Raw genomic sequence first — 26,055 nt, forward strand, 5'->3', positions numbered from 1 at the left:
CCACATTTTCTGAGAAGAGAAAAACATTGATAAGGTATCAATATTCAGATTTTGAATCTGCAGAATCTGAAAGATACCTGCTACAAATAAGACTAAAGAGTAGAGATAAACTAATACAAAAGCATACGTTAGGAAAATTATATAAAAAAAATTTCAAATTATATCAAAAAAAGTGGTTGGCCATTTCTGCGGCCACTATTGGTTCAATAATTGGGAAGCAGAAGCTCAAACCTCCCAGGTGATCCCTAAAAATAGGTTATTTATAAACTCTTTGGTGTTGATTTGCTAAAACTGGAGAGAGCAAAATCTGGCGTAGTTCTGTATAAAAACCAATCAGCTTCCAGCTTTTTTTGGTCAAAGCTTAATGGAATAAGCTGAAGTTAGAAGCTGATTGAAACTCCACCTAATTTTGCACTCTTCAGTTTTAGTAAAGCAACCCCTTTGCATAGCAAAGAGAACTGTGGGAGAGACTAAAGTGGATCAAAGAAGCTACACATTTCAGCAGCTGAGATAAAAGAGCACTGGTCAATCAGATTTATAATTTGTACAGTACATACTTCATTGTATGACATTGTATTAGGTAGTACATTTTATAATTTATTGTTTATTTTTTTTATTTACAGAAATGCCACCCATTTTCACTTTTACTACTACTACAGTTACCACACCTACGACAATTTCCACTTCAACAACTAGTACTACTTCTACTACTACTACAACACCCCCGCCAACTACTACTACACCCGAACCGACAACTACTACAACAGAACCGACAACTACTACTACCACAACACCCTCAACAACTAGTACTACAGCCCCTACAACAGAACCGACAACTACTACTACCACCACAACACCCCCGACAACTATCACTACAGCCCCTACAACAGAATCGACTACTACCACCACCACAACACTCCCGACAACTAGCACTACAGCCCCTACAACAGAATCGACTACTACCACCACCACAACACTCCCGACAACTAGCACTACAGTCCCTACAACAGAACTGACAACTACTACTACCACCACAACACTCCCAACAACTAGCACTACAGCCCCTATAACAGAACCGACAACTACTACTACTACTACCACCACAACACTCCCGACAACTAGCACTACAGCCCCTATAACAGAACCGACAACTACTACTACTACTACCACCACAACACTCCCGACAACTAGTACTACAGCCTCTACAACAGAACCGACAACTACTACTTCTACCACCATATTACTCCCGACAACTAGTACTACAACCCCTACAGCAGAACCGACAACTATTACTACTACTACCACCACAACACCCCCGACAACTAGTACTACAACCACTACATCAGATCCAATTTCTTATACTATAACCCCTACAGCACAACCAACAACCAGTACTACAGCCATTACAACAGAACCGACAACTACTACTACTACTACCACCACAACACCCCCGACAACTAGTACTACAGCCCCTATAACAGAACCGACAACTACTACTGCTACCACCATAATACTCCCGACAACTAGTACTACAGCCCCTATAACAGAACCGACAACTACTACTACCACCATAACACTCCCGACAATTAGTACTACAACCCCTACATCAGATCCAATTTCCAGTACTGCAGCCACTACAACACAACCAATATTTAGTACTACAACAGAACCAATAACTGGTACTACAACCACTACTCCTACCACTACATCTATTTCCACTATTACACCTGGCATTACAACTTCTACACCCAAGCACACCACATCATTTTGTAACACAACTTCCCCATCACCTGTAATACCAACAACACATATCTATACAGAAGAGAATATAACTGTTACAACAGTGAAAAGCAGAAGTGTATTAAGTGTTCGAATTTTGTCAAGAGTGATTGACAACAAAGAGGTGAAAAGTCTAGAAATAAATGAAACCACAACAGTTAGAATTGAGATGAAGACAATTAGCCCTAGTAAAATCTACACTAAAATTACAAATTCCATTGCTCCTACATCATTCATGATTCTTGTTGGAGATACAGAACCAAAGGCATATAGTAACAGCACAGACACCAGCATAACCACTTCTGAAACCACAGTTCCAAATACACAGCCATTTACACTTGATTCATACTGCAGTAAACCAGCCGAGACCAATACCGTCACTGAAACCTCTGCAGTTGCTGGAAACACCTGCTCCAAGGTCACTTCTGCTTCCGCTACCACCACCATTACCACAACTGAGGAAGTCATTGTGCTGGGTCCGGATGGTTTTTCCAAGAGCTGCGCTTACTTCTAATCTGGTATACTTGCTATATTTGTTACAAACCAAATAAATGGGACTATTCCAGACTGCACATTATTTTCTATGGCACTAACACATCTATTCTAAATGCTTGCAGTTACTTTTACACCTGATTTACACTTTAGTGATCTTTTGTAGTGCATTAACTCAAGTTGCATTAAAGTGGCCATGCATTATTAACAGGCTGCCAATGCACCTTAACTGATCCAAAAATGCATAGGACCCTTTTTTAGCAACACAGCACACTACGCTACATTGTTCACTCTATTGTACAATGCATGGGGGTGCTATTGGTAATGAGTGACACTGCAACACACTGGACATAGAGCAGCTGTGTATATGCTTTAGCAATTGTTGCCTCAATGCACACCTGTACATGGGACCTCAGAGATAATATGCTCAATTCACTGAGATAGGGGAGTTATTTTAACTCAGGTTGGTATTTTATCACATGATAATGTTCTCCTAAAACTCAGACATTTATATGCATTAATTGCAAATTTGTTTTTTTTTAATTAATTGTGCATTTGATGCCCAAATATCCTATTTTTTCATTTTTATTATTTCATCTCATATTTTATCATTACCTCTTGTGGCTTTTTTTCCTATTCTTTTCAATAAGCACCACATTGAAACTTAGTTATCATCAGCATGATTTGATTTCTATTTTAAGGGGAGTCCTCTTTTTGGTGGGACTTTAACAGTACAATTTACGTGTATGATAAATTTCAACAATTCAAAAGAGATTTTTTATAAAACAGTACAAAATTTTATTTTTACAATCTTCAAAAATAAATATAAAGCTACAATACATATTGCAGCGGTGTCATCAGAGATGGTGTTTCAAATCTAATAATGTTTCATGCATGGTTTGCACTTGACGCACTTTGAGATAAAAAAAAATCTCTTCTTCGGAAGTGCTCAAGAAGACATGACGTCTATAACAAACATATATATATCAATATACATGACGCAAACAAATTATTGTAAACAATTTGATACTTTACAATATGGTTATACACTTACATGATTCCATGTGAGGTAAAAACCGCCAGGAAATATTAAGAACAAATTGTTAGGTGAACACAGCCACAGATTTCTCATACATCTCAGGCAAAAATGATGAAACAAAAATTAATAAAGAAAAAACTGAGACCAGTGGATGAATAATGCCGCCCAAACGCTTCCTGAAGGGGCCCCACCCAAATGCACCATCAACAAGATTACCTGCTGGTTGGTACTGATAGGGCAGTGCTGCAATGTGAATAAAAAAAAGCAATATTAATATCAATTGGATATCATAAGCCCTCGAGAAATTTTAAGTTGAAGAACTAGACGCACCTACAATGAGTGCAAAGCGATGACCACAAGGAATTTGCGTGAGAAAGTGTTGATGACCTGATAAAAATCGGGATTGAGATATGAAAGACAGCCCAATATGGGGTAATATACCTAAAGAAGAAAACATGTGTGCAAACCATTATAGTAATAATAGAAAAAAATAAAAACAGAAAACAAACTAATAATAATAAAAAAAAAAAAGAAGAGATTTTTGTTGATCTCGAAACACGTCAAATGCAAACCATGCATGATCCATGATTAGATTTGCAATACCATCTCTGATGACACCGCCGCATGTATTGTAGCTTTATATTTCTTTTTGAAGATTGTATAAATAAAATTTCATACTGTTTTTATAAAAAATCTCTTTTGAATTGTTGAAATTTATCATACACATATATTGTGCCGTTAACGTCCCACCAAAAAAAAAGGACTTTTCCCCCCATTGTATTCATTAGGGATGTTGGCACTTTGTGTATTATATCCCTTCCTCTCTCTGATTTCTATTTTATGGAACCCATGTGATAATATTTTTTCTTCTTAAAAAACGTATAAAAAAAAAATTAGTGTGGTATATTCAACTACACCGTTTAAATGTTTGTGTTATGTTTTAAATAATTTTACAAAGAAAAAAAGTCATGGAAATGAAAATACCGCATGTGATGTGAATTGAACCTATTATCTCTGGAGAAACATCTAATAAAACAAAACAGTTTTATGATGTAGGAAACGGTTTTACTGCATTCCATGCATGGAGTAGAAACTTTAGAGTGCATATAACATCCCCTATATGCCTACTACTATAGAAGGAAAAAACCCCTTTCAGCAGCTTTACCTATTAGTAAAATTTGTTGTTCAGCTATGCCAGGTCTAACTAAACACAACTGTGTCTTAATAGTGAATCTCACACTTTCTACTAAATGGAGCCAATAAAATAGATGTTTTTTTTAATCTTAACAGAAATCACCTTTAGGTTTGGCAAAGTAAAGATAAATGAGACTAGTGTATAAAATGTGTGTAATAGGAAAGACTTCTTGTTGTCCATAACGGCCAATCAGCTACCGGAATTTCTACAGTCCAGGCTTGAGAATGAATTGAGAATCAAATTGCACATTTTTTATACATTAGCGCCATATGTAGCCATCAAGCTAAAGAGAAATTGAAAACAAAACAACATCTTCTGTTTGAGGTAAATTTAGATTCCTCATCTGACAAATTAACCCAAGCTGTCTCAGGTGACAGGTAGCAGATCACACATTATTGCAATTGGGAAATGCTGCTGATCTTGGACAAGCAAAATTAATATTGCATGTTTTAACATTCCACAGGATACAGCTGGGGTTCTTCTGAAAATTTTAATGTAAAGTGAACCCCCTTGTCTAAAGAATGCAAACAGGATGCTTTCTGGCCTTTGGGTGAGCTTTAGTCACTTGACAGAATCCAACAAGGGAAAATAAATGTCGGGCAGACCAAATAATGGGGTCCATTTTGCCAGATCACCAGTGGAACAGATTTTCATTTGGTCAGCTTTGCTAATCTAGACTTGACATGGCCTTTTAACAAGCTACAGCTTTTTTTTGATTCCAGAGGAATCTTTACATAATTTTCAGGTCCCAGGGAGCCCCTACTAAAATTCATTAATAGAGGCTTATTGGAAAACTGCCCCTTGCATTGGTGGTCAGTCTTCAGAATACCCTGCCACTCATTTTAGTGGTGGTTGGAATGCCACCCTTACAGACAGCTGAAAAGATCATTGCTGCCTTGCAACTGGCTCTGAAAGTAGCCTTGGGCCCAGGACTATGCAGTCCTTGCCAGTTTTGAAGTCAAAAAGCCACAACTCAAGAAACCTCTAGCAAACTGTGGAGGGACCCAGGTTGAGAATAGCTGTGTACAGTATCCTATAAAAACTAAGAAACCAACTGTTTTGTAGATCAGGTGATCACTTACAGACACTTTGCTGCTTGAGGGTTGATTTACTTAATGAGCAGAGAATTTTTATGTAGCGAAACAATAAAATGAAGCTGTGTTCTGTCAGAAAGTTAAACAAACATGTTTCACTCTTTTAGTAAATCAACCACACAGATTTCGTTTGCATTTAAATTTTACATGCATGGAATGCAGTGTTCAGTTGGAACATTTTTATGATAAATTTTGGTCTATTATTGTAAATTAAACAGATTTGACACTGTTTGACAAAAGCAGAACCAAGGCTTACCATAAACTGTTCATTCACATTGCTGTAAGATAAAGTTATCTGTATATACAATATAGGATTCCCATACCCTTATACCTGGCACTTGAGATGGTCTTGAAATGAATCTGTTAATTAATAAGTAAGGGCTGACCTTAACAGAAAGCACTTGAAAATGTCATGACTTTGCATCCGTTCTCAGTGCAAATGTAAGCACAGGACTCTGGTTCATAGTTCATGTGAGCTGTAGGATACAAATAAGCATGGATATGTGTTGGATCTCATAACACGTAATTCCCTTCTGAAAATTTACAGTATTTCTGTGACGTTCAGCATTTACCTTTTTAGATTCAGTTTTTGTTCTTTTGTTGCCGCTTGAAGCCCATCCAAAGTTGCTGTAAATAGATAATTTCTCAAAAATCTATACCAGCACACCCTATGACCCATATCTCTCTGATATCTCCTGTGCTTTCTGATAAGGTGTTTAGGTGCTGGACATTGCAATGTTGTATGGAGGCAAGGAGTGGTCCCTATTTACATTATGAGGAAGAGGTAACACTGCAGGGAAGCTCCAGGAACCCCAGTAGACAAAATCTGAAGTGGTTTCTTACAGCTATTAGTTTAGTAGATTTGTAGTTATCACAGGTTTACTCTAATGGTATGACTAGCCCTATGTCTTATTTAATTCTGAGAAAAGAAAAGAGCTTTATTCTTTTCTGGAAGCTAAATTATTTCTAACACAACCCACTCTTTATTCATGCATGTTAGACTAATACCAGGTATAAAATGTATTCAATAAATTTATCTGTAACATTATTCATTGGGTCAAATGTTTTCTAGGTGGGAACAAGTCACTTGACATATTCATGTCAAAGGGAAACTATGAGGATGGAAGCATGGAAGCTGTCCTTGCTGATGTAATTTTCAAGGTGTATGTCCTGGGGCTGGCTTCCTTACTCTTACTCAGCTAATCACTTACCCGAATAAACATGGATATATCAGGTATACTTTCAACCCAAAAGGATGACAGACCAGATGATGAACCTTCAAAAACATTCCAATTCTACCAGTTTTCTTTTCTTTAAGCAGCACAAAATATTATTAATTAATGTATTATTTAATTAAAAAATATGCTGGGGACTGAAAACCTAAATTAAAAATATATTATAATACAAAAATTCAAGACTTTCCCAATAAATTGCGCTTATAAATAATTGAATTGTTGCCCCCCAATAAACTTTAGGGTTCCTATACTACTTATTCTATGAAAATAATGTGGTCAGCTTCTTTACTGACTGCTTTAGAAGTTAGAAAATATGACCATAAAGTTGTTTGTATCTCTCTATCTGTACGTCTGTTTACTCTAAATAGAAATCTGTTCACTATTTTATAGTAATGCAAATGTTTACACACATACATATATATGTTCTTCTTGTTCTATGTTAAAATTCTTATTGGGAATAAATAAAGGGTTGCTTCTTGCATGCAACATGAGAATGTCGATTGGAATAACTGCAAACAAGCAGAGCAGTTTAACAAAAATGTGGGTCCTAGTATAAATATAGTGGGTTATTTACTAAAACTGGAGAGTGCAAAATCTGGTGCAACTCTGCCTAAAAACCAATCAGTTTCCAAGTTTTATTGCTATAGCTTAATTGAAGAAGGCGAAGTTAGAAGCTGATTGGCTACCATGCACAGTGCAGCCATTTTACTAAATCCCCCCATAGAATATAAAATAGGAGCATACAGAGCTATCTGGTAAAATACAAACTAAACTGACTGTCCTGAAACATAACATGGAAAAGTGTTGCTCATCACCCATCAGTGAAGCACCACAGACAATGCTAAGCCATGCACATCTATGCTAAACAATACATCAGCAAGCATTTTGCCAGTGCCTATTTTAACCAGGGCAGCTGAATAACTATGACTAGTGCACAAGAGATAGGCTAGTCAAGACCCCTACACCACCATCTCACTCTCTCACATACCCCCCCTATAAACTGTCATTAAAGAAAAACATAACACAGGTTGGAGTAAATGGCCAACACAGCCTTTTATTAACACTTCAACTTCAATACACAAACCATTCCTTAAAACAGAAACACATAGGAAAAGTTGTTGGTCTTCGAAGGCACCAAACCAGAACCGATATCCACCTGCAAAACCAATACTATAACTAGGCCCCCAACCATTTCGGAGACAAAACATACCATCCGCAATGCAGAACCACCGCCTTCCAGTTAAACCTCGGTTAACTGGAATGCCCCCGGGCACACCTTACCGCCGATGGGTCACAATCATTATCTTTTACTTCAAAATAAGTGCCGCCTCCAAAGACCAACAACCGCCCCCGAACCTGAATAAACCCCTCCCCGGAAGTGACAAAACACCCACACAAACCCCAAGGGAGGGCGGGAGGGAAGCTCTCTCTCTGCTGTCTCCTACAGCACTGCAAACGACCCTCCCCATCCACACCCAAAGGTGTAGAAGACCCCACCTGCCATCCCCCAGTTACCAATCAGGTACTTAGCCTTACTAAAACCCACCTCATAATTTTTCCTGTCTTTTTAACCCCTCTTGGCCTCGTCATTTCTGCCCTGCGCTTTTTTCTTTTTTCTTTTCCTTTTGCTACGGGCATCTCTGGAGTTTAGGTATGAACTTTATAGGCTATCTATCTATCTATCTATCTATCTATCTATCTAGGGAGGGGGTGTCTGAATTGCAGAATAGCTTCTTTTCATGTGAGTGTCTGGAGCTGAAAAACAAAAACCAGGGCAAGAGAAATGTAACATCACTAGCCATAATTAGTTCATCTTTAAAATGCTTTGGTGAAGGGCTCCAGTTTTTTTCCTTGACTGTCTAACAAACTAAACAATATAACAAAAACAAGAAATGACAGCGTTGCAAGCACCATACAAAGCATCGATGTATTATGATCAAAAACATAAAGTTACATGCCCCTCTGCCAAAATGTGAACACAGAAGAATTCGATCCATATGATTTCATGTATACTCAAACACTTGACCCTTACTAGCTAAACATTATACACTTTTGAGGTATACCAAGACATTGGAGTTCCTGATGTTAAAGTAGGATTTTTGTGGCATAGTGACATTATTTTATATGTTCGGGTTTGTTGTTTGTCGAGCAAAGATAAAGGGGAAGTCTAAATGGAATATGGAATGAGAAAAAATAGAAATAAGGGAGTAAAAGGAAAAGAAAAGACAAAGCAATGAGAAATCCCAAGCCAATTAACACAAAGCCTATTGCTTTGCTTTAGTGGGTGCACAGTAGAATTTCACAAACTATGTGTATGGAAGGACCTAGGGTAACATATTGTAGTGTACATAGTATTCATCTGTAGTGATGGGCCAATCACCCCCCTGTTCGGTTCGCAGTCGAATATTCATACCGAAAGTTCGACCGCAAACTTCAAACAGAGGGGACAATTCACTAAGCGGTATCTTACCACATCTGACTATGCGGTAAGATACCGCACAGCTACTAAAAACATTCCTTTATGTTTCAACTGTCAACGGTTCCCCCCAGCTGAATGTAAAAAGCATTGTCGGCATTACCCAGCAATTAAAAAAAAGGGAAAAAAAAGCGTGAGGTCCCCCCCCATCATACCAAGTCCTTTGGGTCTGGTATGGATTTTTAGGGGAACCCCCACTCCAACATTTAAAAAAAAATGGCATGGGCCCCCCCAAAATCCATACCAGACCCTTATCCGAACATGCAGCCTGGCATGTCAGGAAAGGGGGGGGGGGACGAGCGAGTGGCCCCCTCCCTTTTGAATGATACCAGGCCACATGCCCTCAACATGGGGGGGTGCTTTGGGGCAGGGTGGGCTCCCCCCCAAAGTACCTTGCCACTATGTCGATGGGGACAAGGGCCTCTTCTGTACAACGGTGGTCAGTGGTTGTGGGGGTCTGTGGGTGGGGGGTAATCGGAATCTGGAAGCCCCCTTTAACAAGGAGGCCCCCAGACCCCCAATGTGAATAAGTATGGGGTATATGACAAGTCCTTTATTAAAAACAAAAATAAAAATAAATGTCCCTCAAAGTAGATCCAACATCAATCACGATGCCCACCACAAAAAAAAACAAAAAAAAAAGCCATCCTGGATTCTTCTAAGCATTATTCCTGCATTATGCATAAATTGGCATTTCAGGCCATTTCATTTCTCACAAGACTTGCTTCCTTTAAATGTGGTAAAGTACCACCTTACACAATTTTTTTCAGTATTGCAGTATAATGTCCTCTATTGCGCACAGACATGAAGCCTCTAAATAGGCAACATTTTTGTTGTCTGTTACCAGCTTATATCTGTGGTAAGTGGAACTCTACAGCTTTGCAGATAACAGTGTATTTAGTAATCACACCACTTCACATGGTAACTATATTGATCTGTTTGTGGAAATATGGAGAAGACCTGGTGAACCGATAACTCTTACATTTTAAAGTTAACAGTCATTAGAAACTCCATTAGTCTTTTAGAGACCCTACAGCAGTACCTCTAATAGCGAAGAAATGCTTTTCTTTTTGGGTTATACCTGCTGGGAAGTTTACAAAGCAAAAACAAAATGAAAACTTCGACCAACTTAATACTTCTATTTTCCAAAATTTTAACACCTCCATGCTTGCTAGCAGCCATGGAGGTGTTCACAAGAACAAAATGAGCCAGATACTTGAGCCAGATACTTTATAATAAGAAAATGTATGTAGTGTAATCTAGATTACTTGAGGTATCCCTAAATTGTTATTATTTTGCTACAAATATTGTCGAAGGTAAGAATATGTGTCAGGGCTGGGCTCCTGATACTTAAGGAGCAGCTCTTTTCTTTCTGTGTTCAGAAGCTGCTAAGTTGTCAGTTAATTACCAACCACTCATCTCCACAGTGACTCACCTGGATACCATTACCTGCCTCATTAGTATAGCCTACAGCTAGCCCTTTCTTGCTGTTATAGCAGCTTGCCTCATTTCCTCCTTGCCCTTGCGTGGTCTATGTTCTCCAGCGTGTTCCTGTCTGTGTTCCTGTGTACAACTCGGTCTAGCTGACTTCTGTTCCGATTCCTGTTCCTGATTTTTGGCTCCTCACTACGCTGACGTCTGGTTTCCTGACCCTGGCTAGTCTGATTACCCGCTCTGGCATCCAAACCCTGGCTTCTGTTTTAACTATGTTCCTGAACTGTGTTATTTTTGCTATTTCATTAAAGGTGTGATATTAACTGCAGTATCTGTCTCTGCCTGGTTCATGGTTTCTGATAGCAGGTCACATGTACAAGATTCTCATGTGAAAATACTAGGCCATGGCAGGTAATTCAAGAGAATGAGAGAAAGACATCAAAGGAGGACATCTAAGGATAAAAGGGGGTATTGAAAAAGATGAGGCATGGCAATACTGTGTATAGTAAGTCCCCTACATATGAACGTTCAAGTTGTGAGCTTTCAACGATTTGAACGTGTGTGCATGCCCAATCATGTAAAGCTGGGTAAACACACAACCCAGCAGGCTAAACAAAAAAAAAACCTGACAGATCACCGCACTAATAATTTGTGTTAGTACAGAGATCTCCCCCCGCTGTGCCAGAACACACTGATCAGCGCTCGCAGCCATTGGCTGCAAATGCTGACTTTCTTGGACTTACAAAAAATGTAACTTATTGAACTCATTTGTATGTAGGGAATTTACTGTATTGTGAAATGTGTAAACAAAACCACAAAAATACAGAGGCAAAGTTGCTTCCCAAGTTGGTAACTCCACCAATATTGCTGCTTGTGCTTTTTGCTTAAGATGTCATGATCAGCTGATAGTTTTAGACAATGTTTCTTTCTAAAAGCTTAAAGAAGAATTCCAGGAAAAACATTTTTCCCATTCAGTGGGGCTGTGCTCTATGCTGATGACACACACATCTATCTTTCTACTCCTCCCCTCACCCCTTCAGTCTCCTCTCCCATTACTAACCTACTAAGTGACATATCGGCATGGATGTCACTCCGCTTCCTCAAACTCAATCTTTCTAAAACTGAGCTCATACTATTCATTCCAGCCCATGCCCCCTCCCCTGACTTCTCCATCAAGATCAATAATGCACCTCTGCAACATCTCCAAGATACGCCCGTTCTTAACCTCAGAAACCACTAAGCAACATCCTTCCCTTGTTATCTCTCACCTTAACTATTGTAACTCCCTCCTTACTGGCCTACCTAATCGCAGGCTATCCCCTCTTAAGTCTATCAAGAATGCTGCTGCCAGATGCATCCACCTTACTAACCGTTCCTTATCTGCCATCCCTCTCTGCCAATCCCTCCACTGGCTTCCCATTGCCCAATGAATAAAATTCAAAACATTAACAATAACATATAAAGCCATTTATAACTGCCCCAAATTACATCAGCAATTTTATCTCCAAATATCACCCAAACCGTCCTCTCCGCTCCTCCCACGACCTCCTGCTCTCTGGCTCCCTTATCTCCTCCTCCCATGCTCATCTCCAGGACTTCTCCAGAGCCTCCCCCATCCTCTGGAACTCTCTACCCCAATCTATCAGACTATCGGCTACTCTTCCCACTTTTAGGTGATCTCTGAAAACCTATCTCTTCAGGGAAGCCTATCCTTCGTTCAGCTAATAACCAAATCTTCTATTCCTCCTATCAGTTAATCCCCCACAGTTATTATCTTTTGTACCACCAGCCCCTCCCTCTCAGATTTTAAGCTCCAAGGAGCAGGGCCCTCTTCACCCTCTTGTATTGAACTGTATTGTTGCTGTATTGTCTCCCTTTATATTGTAAAGCGCTGAGTAAACTGTTGGTGCTATATAAATCCTGTGTAATAATAATAATAATAATATTTTACATGTAGTAGCTTGCAGATTTCTAGGCATTAAGCAATCCACCAACCCCTGTCTCCTTCTTCTCTATGAGTATATACTGTATATAATCAATGAAAAAAATTACCCAATCTGTAGCACCATGTAAATTTGTTTAAAATTACATGCTTGTATCCGTACAAGTGTTTTGGACCCATAAAGATCCTTTCTCAAGTACAACAAGTGTGAAATGCAATAAGATAACACTATTATAAAGCATGTTATTAGGACTGGAAACAGATATCGAAAACAAAAGAAGAATGGAGGGAAAATATAAGGACACTGCCTAATTGCTTAATAAGTGTTGCTGTCTAAACCATAAACTCATGAAAAAACAAAAAAGGTCACACGGGTGGGTAAAGCATATCCAGTGGACAAGTGGTTAATTTGGCAACAAACAAGGCTTGTATCAGACTTTACAATTTTTGAAAAAATATTTATTTATTTCTATCAAAAAGAATTTTGCAGTGCAACAAAATAGCGTTAGCAGACTGTGCTCAGCAACCACAATATATATATTGTGACAGTAGGCAGGTGAAATCACCTGGTTGCGTCCTGGATGGACGATACATTTGTCCGAGGTTCAGGCTTTATGGGGATTTGTCCCACTAGAGGGAAGTGCTGAGTCCTTCAGCACTGAGGTAATGAGCCCAGCTGTAGGTAGTGGGCTCATTAAGACCTGTATAAAACTTCCCAGAGTGCTTAGGGAGTTGCTCCAACCTGGAACCAGATCTGTGTCTGAACTGACTGGGGAGCTGACATCTTATCTGTGTGCAGAGACCAAAGCCTGTGTGGCTAGCCTCCAAGTATTAGCAACTAGGTATAGCAGCAGGCTGTACCTAGTGGGTAGCTAGGGAAAGCTGTTGTTGCAGTAAGTAGCCAAGTTGGCCAGGATTTATTTTGATGTTTCTTTTTGGTTTAACCATTTTTTCTGTAAATATTGTAAATAAATTACACCTGTTTGTTTTCACCTCCACTGTTGTTGTGCTGTGCCTGTGTTTTTGTGTTGTGCACCCATCCAGGGGGTCACACACACCCGCTGCCGAGCTAACCCCGTTACAATATGGACATACAAATAGTTAAAACCAGTGTCAAGGTAGTTTCGTCCAGACATCAATTAACTTGCCTGTATGTAGTCACCGCGGAAAGCACCACAATGACTACATACAGACAACCTTTGGGCCCATATAATAATAGTGTATGGTAGTCACCAGTGGATAATAAAGCCCCGGAGAGTAGGGTATCTTATTTGCAAAATTGTAAATCCAATTTCTCAAATTATTATCCTGTAGGTGGCAGGCCAAAGATCATGTATATCAGCAATGAGAATACTGAATTCAGTATACAGACACTGAGTTAGCAGGTTGCCAATAAGTGCAGCATAGGTATCCCAAGACACCATAGGTAGGTTAGGGACCTTCACTTAGTGTCCATCCATAAGTGAATCCAAGACCATATTGAAAAGTTACAAAGTTTACAGGCTCATTGACCAAGATATAAATTACAGACAGATATATGAGGTCTTGGATAAATAACAGTGCTGTTCCATGCAATGTAATGTGTAGCAGGCTCCTTGTACAAGAGGATTCAGAAGGAATCACATGTTCAGCAGTCAGTCCTTCCTCTCTCTCCCCTATTTGTAAAACCTGGGCATTCTGCCAAGTTCATGACTCATCCACTACACAGCCAAGAACGCTGGGAAGGGGAGGAAGCAGGAAGTGAAGGGGAGAACAGAGAGACACAAGGCTGGAGAAAAGACAGGGACATGTGGAGCCTGTCCAAGGAGAGGAAGAGGCACTACAGCACTCAGCGCGGATAGAGGGACCCTGCTGTGTGTTCAGAGTCTGGTGAGCTGTCCCACTGGAGAAAGTAAGACACACCATTCACACCTTGCATATAGACTGGGACATCTGCACCCCACTGCTGGGATCTCACCCATCCGGGGCCCTGTGCAAGCCACAGATCCCTCTGCCTGCTTTGCCCCTCACCGCCAGTGTAATTGAGACTGTCTGCCCCGGGGACTGACACATACTGGGAGATTGCATCCTGCGACTGCTCCTGGTCTTGGGGTCCTTTGTGTTGCTTTTAGACACTGAGGTTGGACCCTCTCAGCCCAGAAACCTAGTGAAATCGGATGTAACCCACACCAGCTGAAACTCCAAAGAAGCCTTCAGCTGCTATTTACTTCATTGTAAGGACTAAACATGCACCAACTAGAGCTCCACCGTTACAAGGACTAGAGTGGGGGAATCTGGCTTAGTAGCCTTATTAGAGGTACCTCTTTATTGCATTCTGTTCTGACTCTGAGGTGATTTTTGGCTAACGCCCCTCAGAAGCAGAATCATACACCGGTGTGGGTAATACATTTCATTGATAGAGTATAAGTAAGTTTATTTGTTTGATATCAGTTGTATTCTGCTTAAAGTGCAACTCTGCCATCCGGAGACTCTTGGCTGTGAAGCCCTCTAGTGGCAGACCAAATTTACTGCATTGCATAAAAGAAGAAAAGTAAGTTTTGAAGTTGAAAGGGGAACCCCACCCCTCTACACTGCATTTCATTCTCCATAAAATTGTTCTTGTTTCATTTAACCCTGTGTCAGCAAATTTCTTGGCGGGGTATTTGCTATTCATTACCAGTTGTGCCAGAGGGATTGGGTTTGCTTAGGGTTGGATCTATTGAGTGCAGGACCCATAATATATTCCAGCTTGTCCCAAGGGGCAGTGCTACACGTGGGGGCTCGTCCAGGATCCTTGCTGCTCAATTACTCAACAACCACTCAAGCAGTGCCCTATACCAACTCCTAAGATGGACGTCGCAGCCGCGACCAAGTGGTGCAGCAGGGAAAATGCTTGCCCAGAGCGGAGTGTAGTGGTCGAGTTCCCCAGAGAAATGGGGACCGAAGAACAGATTACCAAGATTGTGAATGCACTACCCACAGAGGGAAAGAAAACGTGGGTGATAGATGTGATACCCGCCTCAGACACCACCCTGGCATATGCCCTGCTAGAGTGAAAGAAGGGGATCCCTGACAGTTTCCAAGGAGCCAATATCCAAATAGAGGATGGGACAAGGCTCCAGTTACTTCAGTTGAACACCCCAAGGCCTAGTTGTGCAAAACCTGAGAGGGAAGAACCCCTGTCCCAGACACCTCTAGCCACCATAGGCCCGGAATTCCTCACTGCATTGGGGGACTTCATGTTAAAATGCCGTAAAGACCCCTCTCCATACACAGGGATGTATCGGAAGCTCCGATTCTTCTCGGGTAGGCAACCAATACCTACCGGGGAGGATGGCTTTGAAGAGTGGCTAGACCAAGCCATGCAAGCACTAAATGAATGGGACATTCCTGAGGCCCACAAGAAACAGAGGATTACGGAGAGCCTAAGGGGCCCTGCATTGGAGGCCATTCGCAACCTAAAACTTAGCAAACAGGATTGCACTGCTTAGGGCTATCTAGATATTTTACAAGATGTATTTGGGCGTACTGAAAAGGCTTCAGACCTCATCTATCAGCTAGAGCATACCTACTAAAATGAAGGGGAGAAACTCTCCAGTTACATGGGACGTCTAGACAAGATAATATACCAAATTCTGCTAAAAAGGGGAATAGGCGCTGAACGAGTAGATGAGGTTCGGGCGCAACAAGTCCTACGGGGAGCCAGGCCCCTAGACCCCATTGCCATTCTATTACGAACTTGGCGAGATGGTGGCCTCCTGAACTATCCAGACTTGATCCGGACTGTGAGAGAGGAGGAAGCCATGTTGGATGACAAAGAGAGACAGTCAGACTCTGTTGTAGGGGTCCGGGTAGTCAATGTGGGAGGTGACACCCCTGAAGTTGAACTCCTTAAGACTCAGGTGTCCCAACTAATGGAGATGGTGACCTTACTAATGGCGGGACCGTCGGGTTTAGCGAGAGAGACGAGAGCAGTTTCTGAAAACCTGTCAGGAGTTGCCCCAACGCAAGCAACTAGTCCCACCATTCAAATGACCTGCTTTAATTGTGGAGGGACCGGACATGTCAGGAGAGTCTGTCTGAGCCCCAGGAAGCCTGAAGCTAAGTGCCAAAACCCGGCGGAAAACTTCAGAGGGCCCTGGTGAAGGAGCAACCCAGGGGCCCCACCACCGCAGCTAGCTCCACTCAACCAAGTAAAAGGGGGGGAAGGAGAAAATCTGGCCCTATCCAGAAGGACCCCACCATCCCTTACAAACAGCCTAGGGAAAATGCCACTTCACCTCAGGGAGTCAGTGCACACCTCAAACCTGGGAGTCAACCACGGCTTAGGCCGAGCCAAAACTCCCCCAGGAGGAGAGTAAGGATAAGAACTGCAGAACAGAAGAAGACGGCTACCTGTTCACCACTCCCTGAGAATTTAGTGGGACCCTCCCCTGTCGTCCCGATTCAGGTAGAAGGGATTTATACCAGGGCTCTTCTGGACACCGGAGCCCAAATAACCCTTCTGCACCGAGACTTCTATGACAAGCATCTGAAGCATTTGCCCTTGCAGAAGCTGGAAGATCTGGAAATATGGGGCATAGGAACCCAGAAGTTTCCCTATGATGGTTACCTATCGGTCAGACTAACTTTTGATCCTTCCATGACAGGGAAGGCTGAGACTTTCGAAGCTTTAGCCGTCATCTGTCCCCGGCCGCCTGAAGCCAATAGGAGTCCCCTAATCATAGGGACCAACACCAATCTTGTCAGAAGGCTGTTGGCGCCATTGGTCGAAGAGCCCAATGATCAACCCACTTCTGTACATCCCATGCTGAGGCAAGCATATCAGCGCCTGGTACAAGAGAGGAGAGCCCCAGCGGAAAGAATAGGGAAGATATGGCGCCTGGATCAACATGAGAAGGTGCTACAGCCCGGAGAGGTGGCGTGTTTACAGGCATCAGTCAAATTGACCTGGAAGCAGCCAGGTCCCTTCATTGTTCTTAAGGCTGGTGGCTGTGAAGAGAACACAGGACTGGAGATCCTCCCGGAGGTAGTGTCAACAAAAGCGCTACGGAGGAGCCACGGAAAGGTTTCGGTCAGTGTTCATAATCCAACTGCTGCCCCAGTGAAAATCCCAGCTCGGGTGCTGTTAGGACATGTGGATCCTGCAACCCCAATCTTGCTCACTGAGCTAGGGGACGGAAGAGAGAAAGAAATCCCTGTCGATGCGTTTTACCCAAGGAACACTCCCCTTTCCCCAGAATGGAGAGAGAGAGCGAAGAATCAACTCCTAAGGTGGCGGGCTGCATTCTCCAGAAGTGAGTTCGATGTGGGGTGTGCAGAGAGTGCCCATCATCAGATCCGGCTTCGAGAAGACGCCCCATTCAGGGAAAGGGTTCGAAGAGTTCCATTGGGAGATTTGGAAGACCTGCATGAACAATTGGCAGAGTAGAAGAGGACAGGCATCATCAGAGAGTTCCGAAGCCCATACGCCTCTCCGATAGTGGTGGTCTGGAAGAAGAACGGATCTTTAAGATTGTGCATCGACTACCGGACGCTAAACCGAAGAACTGTTCCTGATCAGTATACCACCCCCAGGATAGAGGATGCTTTGCAAAGCCTATCAGGGGCAAAGTGGTTCAGTGTGCTGGACCTGAAGAATGGGTATTACCAGATCCCCATGCACCCGGAAGACCGAGAAAAGACCGCGTTCATAACCCCAATAGGGTTCTTTGAATTTGACCGGATGCCTCAAGGTTTGTGCAACTCTCCAGCCACCTTTCAAAGGCTGATGGAGAAGACGGTGGGTGACATGAATTTAATTGAAGTACTGGTATACTTGGACGACATCATTGTGTTCGGGAAGACCCTGGAGGAACATGAGGAGAGATTGGAGAAGGTGCTCAAGAGACTTCACGATGAGGGACTGAAGTTGTCTTTGGAGAAGTGCCAGTTTTACCAACCCTCGGTCAATTACCTGGGTCATATCGTATCTGCCGATGGAGTGGCCACTGACCCCAAGAAGCTGGAAGCTGTCACCTCATGGCTGAGGCCCACAAATGTCACAGAGCTCAGATCTTTCCTGGGGTTTTGCTCCTATTGTCGCAGATTCGTCCAGGGCTTCGCTCGGATAGCCCGCCAACTCAATGAACTGCTCAGAAACGAAGAAGACAATGATGATGCAGATCTTTCTAGACCTGCGAAGCCAGCAGTGGGACCCAGGAGGCCTAGGGAATCTATTCAAGGACAATGGACAACCCAGTGTGAAGAGGCCTTTGAACGGCTGAAAAAGAGTCTAACCACCGCCCCAATTCTGGCCTATGCAGACCCAGCCAAGCCGTACGAATTGCATGTGGATGCAAGTAGAGATGGGTTAGGGCAGGGGTCTGCAACCTTTAAGACATAAAGAGCCACTTGGACCCGTTTCCGAGAGGGAAAAAAAGACTGGGAGCCGCAAAACCATTGCAACATTTAAAACAAATCCGACACTGCATATATTGCAAAAAGCGCTCTGGTCATGAAGGGGGTTTAGGGGCCCAGTAAGCAAAGGGTTAATCAGGGCCACAGTGTATCATCATAATCACAATCATAGCCTTAGGTCAGTGGTGGGCAACCTTTTTTTTCAACTGAGCCAAATCTCGCCAAAACCACGAATGAAATTTATTTTGAGAGCCACATTTTTAAAACTGAAAATACATCCCCATATAGTAATTCATCCCCCATAGTAATTCATCCCCCATATAGTAATTCATCCCCCATAGTAATTCATCCCTCATATAGTAATTCATCCCCCATATAGTAATTCATCCCCCATAGTAATTCATCCCCCATATAGTAATTCATCCCCCATAGTAATTCATCCCCCATATAGTAATTCATCCCCCCATAGTAATTCATCCCCCGTATAGTAATTCATCCCCCATAGTAATTCATCCCCCACATAGTAATTCATCCCCCACATAGTAATTCATCCCCCATATAGTAATTCATCCCCCATAGTAATTCATCCCCCATATAGTAATTCATCCCCCATAGTAATTCATCCCCCATAGTAATTCATCCCCCATATAGTAATTCATCCCCCATAGTAATTCATCCCCCATAGTAATTCATCCCCCATAGTAATTCATCCCCCATATAGTAATTCATCCCCCATAGTAATTCATCCCCCATTTAGTAATTCATCCCCCATAGTAATTCATCCCCCATATAGTAATTCATCCCCCCTATAGTAATTCATCCCCCATATTATTTCATCCCCCATATTAAGTCCCCAAGTCCCCCCTGTGTCAATTCACTTACCTTTGCTTCGCGCGTTCCTCTTGCCGTGTTCCCGCGCCGTTCCGGTGTAGCATGAAAATCTGTCTCCTATGAGGATCTGTCCCCCTCGACGTATCTGCACATGTGCCAGTTTCAGGCATTAGCAGTCGATCAGCGATCTCCGGCACATGCGCAGATATGTCGAGGGGGACAGATCCTCATAGGAGACAGATTTTCATGCTACACCGGTCTTCAGGGCGGACTGTGAGAGGAGCCTAGCGGCAGCCTAGCTCCGCGGGCCGGATTAAAAGGTCGTAGTTTGCCCATTGCTGCCCTATTGCCTGTCACCTGGTGGGCAGTGTGCTCCGGAGCCGCAGCCAAGGTGAAAAAGAGCCGCATGCGGCTCTGGAGCCGCGGGTTGCCGACACCCGGGTTAGGGGGAGTCCTCTATCAAGAACAGAATGGATGCTTGCGACCTGTCGCCTATGTGAGCTGGGGTTTGGCGTCTGCTGAGAAGAACTACCCCACCCACAAGCTTGAATTCCTGTGCCTGGAGTCGGATCAGAGTGGACAGGGAAATATCCTGGTAGTGACTGACCATTTTACCAGGTATGCCCAGGCTTTTCCTGCTAGAGATCAGTTAGCATCAACTGTGGCAAAGATTTTAGTAGAAAGGTTCTTTGTGCATTACGGACTACCACAATGTATCCACTCAGACCAAGGGAGAGATTTCGAGAGCAATCTCATCAAGAGACTCTTGAGTCTACTAGGCATCCAAAAGTCGAGGACTACTCCATACCATCCTCAGGGAGATCCTCAGCCAGAGAGATTCAATCGTACCCTCCTGAATATGCTCGGGACTTTGACTTCAGTGCAAAAGCAACACTGGAGTAAGCATGTAGAAGCCATCGTACATGCCTACAATAGCACTGCCAACGACGCTATAGGATACTCTCCTTACCAGCTGATGTTCGGCCGGGAAGCCCGACTGCCAGTAGACTTGGCTTTTGGAACCTCTGTAGACCATACCTCTGCAGCTTCCCATAGAGGATATGTGGACCACCTAAGGAAAAGCCTGAAGATTGCTTATGAGAAGGCTCAAGCCACCTCAGACGCCAGGGGACAGAGAAACAAAGAGAACTTTGATCTCAGAGTGCGAGTATAGGACTTACAATCTGGAGACAGAGTCTTACTGAGAAATCTGGGTATCCTGGAAAACACAAGTTGGCGGATAGGTGGCGATCAGAGCCCTATGTCATCTGCAAACAATTGCCTGGATTGCCAGTTTACCAGATTCGACCGGAAAAGGGTGTTGGCCCACTCAAAACCTGGCACTGCAACCACCTTTTGCCTTTGTCAGATGCAGTCCGTCTACCATCACAATCTGATCCACAGTCTACCCCCTCAACTTCTCAGAGGACTAGACCTGTGACCAGGTCTCAACCCACACCACCTCCTGCAGATGAAGAGGACAGTGAGAGTGAGGAGGTAGGGACAGATTTGCTGTGACCATCTGACATTTCCGAACCCACCATTCCTTCTTCCACTGGAGGGACTGACGTAGTTCCTCTTAGGCCAGAGGCTCCTGAATTTGTGCCTCAGGCCCAACCTGCAGAAGACTTGCAAGAGCCTGAGCCTTCTCTACCCGAGTTAGAACCTGAAGACCGGTGGTCCATTGTTGATGAGGGAGAAGATGTGGAGGAAGTTGAACTGGGAGAGACAGAGAGCGTCGAGCAAGAAGCGAGGGTTGATGAGTCAGTAGTGTCAGAACCAACATCGGAAGCAACGCCAGAACCATTGCTAGAGCCCAGGGAACAGAGAGAGCGTAGAGTTATTCAACCCCCAAAAAGACTAACATATGATGTGTTGGGTGAAAACTCTGAGGAAGTAGTACATGCTTCTCAAAGGAATCTCGTGACGCCTGGTTCTCCTACAGCAGTTTCGGTAGAGAACAGCCCCAACTCACCCCCTGGCACATCTGGTTGGGCCATTCCCATTAGTGTGGCCTATGGGCAGGACAACCCTCACTCTGCTACATGGTGGGAGGTTCCTCTGCCAGATTCTTATGCAAGTGTGAATAATTGAATTTCCTGTGTGTACTAACTTTGCTTTTTCTCCGCGTGTATATAAAAAGCATGTAACAGGTTGCTTTTACTGCTGTCTTTGGAGGACCAAAGCTTCTCTGGTGGGGGGAGTGTGTAGCAGGCTCCTTGTACAAGAGGATTCAGAAGGAATCACATGTTCAGCAGTCAGTCCTTCCTCTCTCTCCCCTATTTGTAAAACCTGGGCATTCTGCCAAGTTCATGACTCATCCACTACACAGCAAAGAACGCTGGGAAGGGGAGGAAGCAGGAAGTGAAGGGGAGAACAGAGAGACACAAGGCTGGAGAAAAGACAGGGACATGTGGAGCCTGTCCAAGGAGAGGAAGAGGCACTACAGCACTCAGCGCGGATAGAGGGACCCTGCTGTGTGTTCAGAGTCTGGTGAGCTGTCCCACTGGAGAAAGTAAGACACACCATTCACACCTTGCATATAGACTGGGACATCTGCACCCCACTGCTGGGATCTCACCCATCTGGGGCCCTGTGCAAGCCACAAATCCCTCTGCCTGCTTTGCCCCTCACCACCAGTGTAATTAAGACTGTCTGCCCCGGGGACTGACACATACTGGGAGATTGCACCCTGCGACTGCTCCTGGTCTTGGGGTGCTTTGTGTTGCTTTTAGACACTGAGGTTGGACCCTCTCAGCCCAGAAACCTAGTGAAATCGGATGTAACCCACACCAGCTGAAACTCCAAAGAAGCCTTCAGCTGCTATTTACTTCATTGTAAGGACTAAACGTGCACCAACTAGAGCTCCACCGTTACAAGGACTAGAGTGGGGGAATCTGGCTTAGAAGCCTTATTAGAGGTACCTCTTTATTGCATTCTGTTCTGACTCTGAGGTGATTTTTGGCTAACGCCCCCCAGAAGCAGAATCATACACCGGTGTGGGTAATACATTTCATTGATAGAGTATAAGTAAGTTTATTTGTTTGATATCAGTTGTATTCTGCTTAAAGTGCAACTCTGCCATCCGGAGACTCTTGGCTGTGAAGCCCTCTAGTGGCAGACCAAATTTACTGCATTGCATAAAAGAAGAAAAGTAAGTTTTGAAGTTGAAAGGGGAACCCCACCCCTCTACACTGCATTTCATTCTCCATAAAATTGTTCTTGTTTCATTTAACCCTGTGTCAGTAAATTTCTTGGCGGGGTATTTGCTGTTCATTACCAGTTGTGCCAGAGGGATTGGGTTTGCTTAGGATTGGATCTATTGAGCGCAGGACCGATAATATATTCCAGCTTGTCCCAAGGGGCAGTGCTACAAATGGAATAGTCTTACCACTCCGCAGCCATCCTAGTAGAGTCTTGGCTAGTCACAGTGCTGTTCGGTACAGTGTAGAGGAACAGTCTTACCACTACCAGCCGTCCTAGTGTCAATGCTGTTTGTAGTTAGTGGAAATATATATCACTGCTAAGTTTCCAGGCCATTGGTGGTCGATTATTCCTCTCTCCACCATGGACCGCAACGGCCATCAGCATTGTGGTTGGGCTGGGGGGCGGGAGAATGTGACATCACTGACACCTCATGACGTCAATGCATTTCGCTTACGTACAAGCGTAGCTTCATCAGGACAGAGTGTGGGCGGCTTGATTACTCCTTATATGTGGTTGTTCATCCCGCCCCTTACCGCGTGATGTGGATCTCTTAAAGAGAACACTGTTTTGTTCATACCTGACTTTATTAAAGATTACCAATCAATCAGTTGAATTCCTTATCATATACTCTTATTTTAAGCAAATGCCTATTTCAAAATATAAATGGTCCATTCATCCAACAAGATCAATTCTCTGCAGTTCTGTATTCACACACAATAGATAGGTTACATATTCCATCTCCTTTGGGACAGCTTTCCGCGGTGACTACATACAGGCAAATTATTTGACGTCTGGACGCCCCTACCTTGACACTGGTTTTAAATATTTGTATGTCCATATATATGTTGTGGTTGCTGAGCACAGTGTGCTAACGCTATTTTGTTGCACTGCAAAATTATTTTTTATACAAATAAATAAATATTTTTGTAAAAATTGTAAAGTCTGATACAAGCCTTGTTTGCTGCCAGATTAACCACTTGTCCCACTGGATGGGCTTTACCCACTTTGTGTGACCTTTATTATTTTTTCATGGAAACAGATATCACCTGAAACTTTTACCACATACTAGTATACAGGCTACATACTATCCAATCACATTGATCACATGGTACCCAGTCCCTTGGATTGTCTGGGTACAGTGTCTCTGTGTACCGAACAGTCTAATGACACCTCAATAAACAGTGATTACTGGAAAGGTTATGAAGGGCACTGGGTAAATATAGGGGTAAATATAGGGCAGATTTACCTTTTCTTCCAGGGCTGATGTACCCTGATAGAAAAGAGGTTAAGATTCTGAGAAAACAAAAAAGTTTGTCACAAACCCCAGAGAGCCCCACGCCATGTGTAGGTAAGAAACCTTGGTAAAACATATGCACCACAATCCTGCCAGGCATTGCCTTAAAAAAAAATAAAAGATATATATAAACCCCAAGAGGTGAGGTTCACAAATCCTAAGTGAAGGGTGACTGAGAGGTTCCAAACTATAATAAGTAATCCACAAGAATTCCCACACTCCAAAAAAGATTTCTCCTCCAAGTAAAAAGTTGTATTCTCAATGCATTTATAGGTACGCCAATAGAAGGAATGAAAATAAAACTTTATACTTGGAGCAAGAACCTCTTTTGGAGTGTGGTAATTTTTGTTGAATATATATATATACACATATATATATATATATATATATATATATATATATATATATACACACATATATACATATATATACTTCTCAATTAAAGGAAAGTATAGCATCAAGTCAATTAAACTCCTGGGATATCGATCTGGTCAGTTAAGTAGCAGAGGTGGTTGTTGATCCGATCAGTTTCAACTGCTTTGGTGTTAATGAAATTAACAACAGGAGCACTAGATAGACAACAATGATATGACCCCCAACACAGGAATGGTTTTACAGGTGGAGGTCACTGACGTTTTTCCCCTACTCATCTTTTATTACAGAGAGAGCTGGACAGCCGTAGACAGTCCTTAACCCATCAGTAAGACCAGTATCTGCTCCTTTGTGCAAGGAGGAACAGGATGAGCACTGCCAGAACCCTGCAAAATGACCTCCAGCAGGCCACAGGTGTGAATGTCTCTGACCAAACAAAAAGTAACAGACTTCATGAGGGTGGCCCGAGGGCCCGACGTCCTCTAGTGGGCCTTGTGCTCACTACCCAGCACCACAGAGCTCGATTGGCATTTGCCATTGAACACCAGAATTGACAGGTCAGCCACTTGCACCCTGTGCTTTTCACAGATGAGAGCAGGTTCACCCTGAGCACATGTGACAGATGTGAAAGGGTTTGGAGAAGCAGAGGAGAATGGTATGCTGCCTGTAACATTGTTCAGCATGACCGTTTTGGTGTTGGATCAGTGATGGTTTAGGGAGGCATATCCATGGAGGGACACACAGACTTCTACAGGCTAGACAGTGGCATCCTGACTGCCATTAGGTATTGGAATGAAAGCCTTGTACCCATTGTCAGACCCTATGCTGGTACAGTGGGTCCTGGGTTCCTCATGGTGCACGACAATGCCCGGCCTCATGTGGCGAGAGTATGCAGGCAGTTCATGGAAGATGAAGGAATTGATACCATTGAATGGCCCCCACACTTGCCTGACCTAAATCCAATAGAACACCTCTGGGATATCATGTTTCGGTCCATCCGACACCACCAGGTTGCACCTCAGACTGTCCAGGAGCTCAGTGAAGCCCCGGTCCAGATCTGGGAAATACCCCAGGACACCATTCGTCATCTCATTAGGAGCATGCGCCGATGTTGTCAGGCATGCATACAAGCACGTGGGGGCCATACAAACTACTGAGTACCATTTTGAGTTGCTGCAATTAAATTTCAGGAAAATGGACTAGCCTGCCGCATAATGTTTTCACTTTGATTTTCAGGGAGTCTTCAAATTCAGTTCTCTGTAGGTTGATAATTTTCATTTCCATCAA

The 26,055-nt window shown here is 43.1% G+C and overlaps 1 protein-coding gene across 1 annotated transcript; it reads left to right on the top strand.

Annotated features, from left to right (window-relative positions):
* The first annotated feature begins 596 nt into the window (after nucleotides 1-596).
* On the top strand, nucleotides 597-7,320 carry LOC149455375 (uncharacterized). The gene is made up of 2 exons (XM_089686214.1): nucleotides 597-2,297; nucleotides 6,672-7,320. Exon 1 carries the CDS (start codon nucleotides 626-628, stop codon nucleotides 2,291-2,293), a length of 1,668 nt encoding a protein of 555 aa, XP_089542340.1. The 5' UTR covers nucleotides 597-625; the 3' UTR covers nucleotides 2,294-2,297; nucleotides 6,672-7,320.
* The last annotated feature ends 18,735 nt before the right edge of the window (nucleotides 7,321-26,055 follow it).

The sequence above is a fragment of the Staurois parvus genome, unplaced genomic scaffold (genome assembly GCF_062004578.1).
Source record: "Staurois parvus isolate SC_StPar_1 unplaced genomic scaffold, SC_StPar_1.0 ptg000394l, whole genome shotgun sequence".
NCBI lineage: Eukaryota > Metazoa > Chordata > Amphibia > Anura > Ranidae > Staurois > Staurois parvus.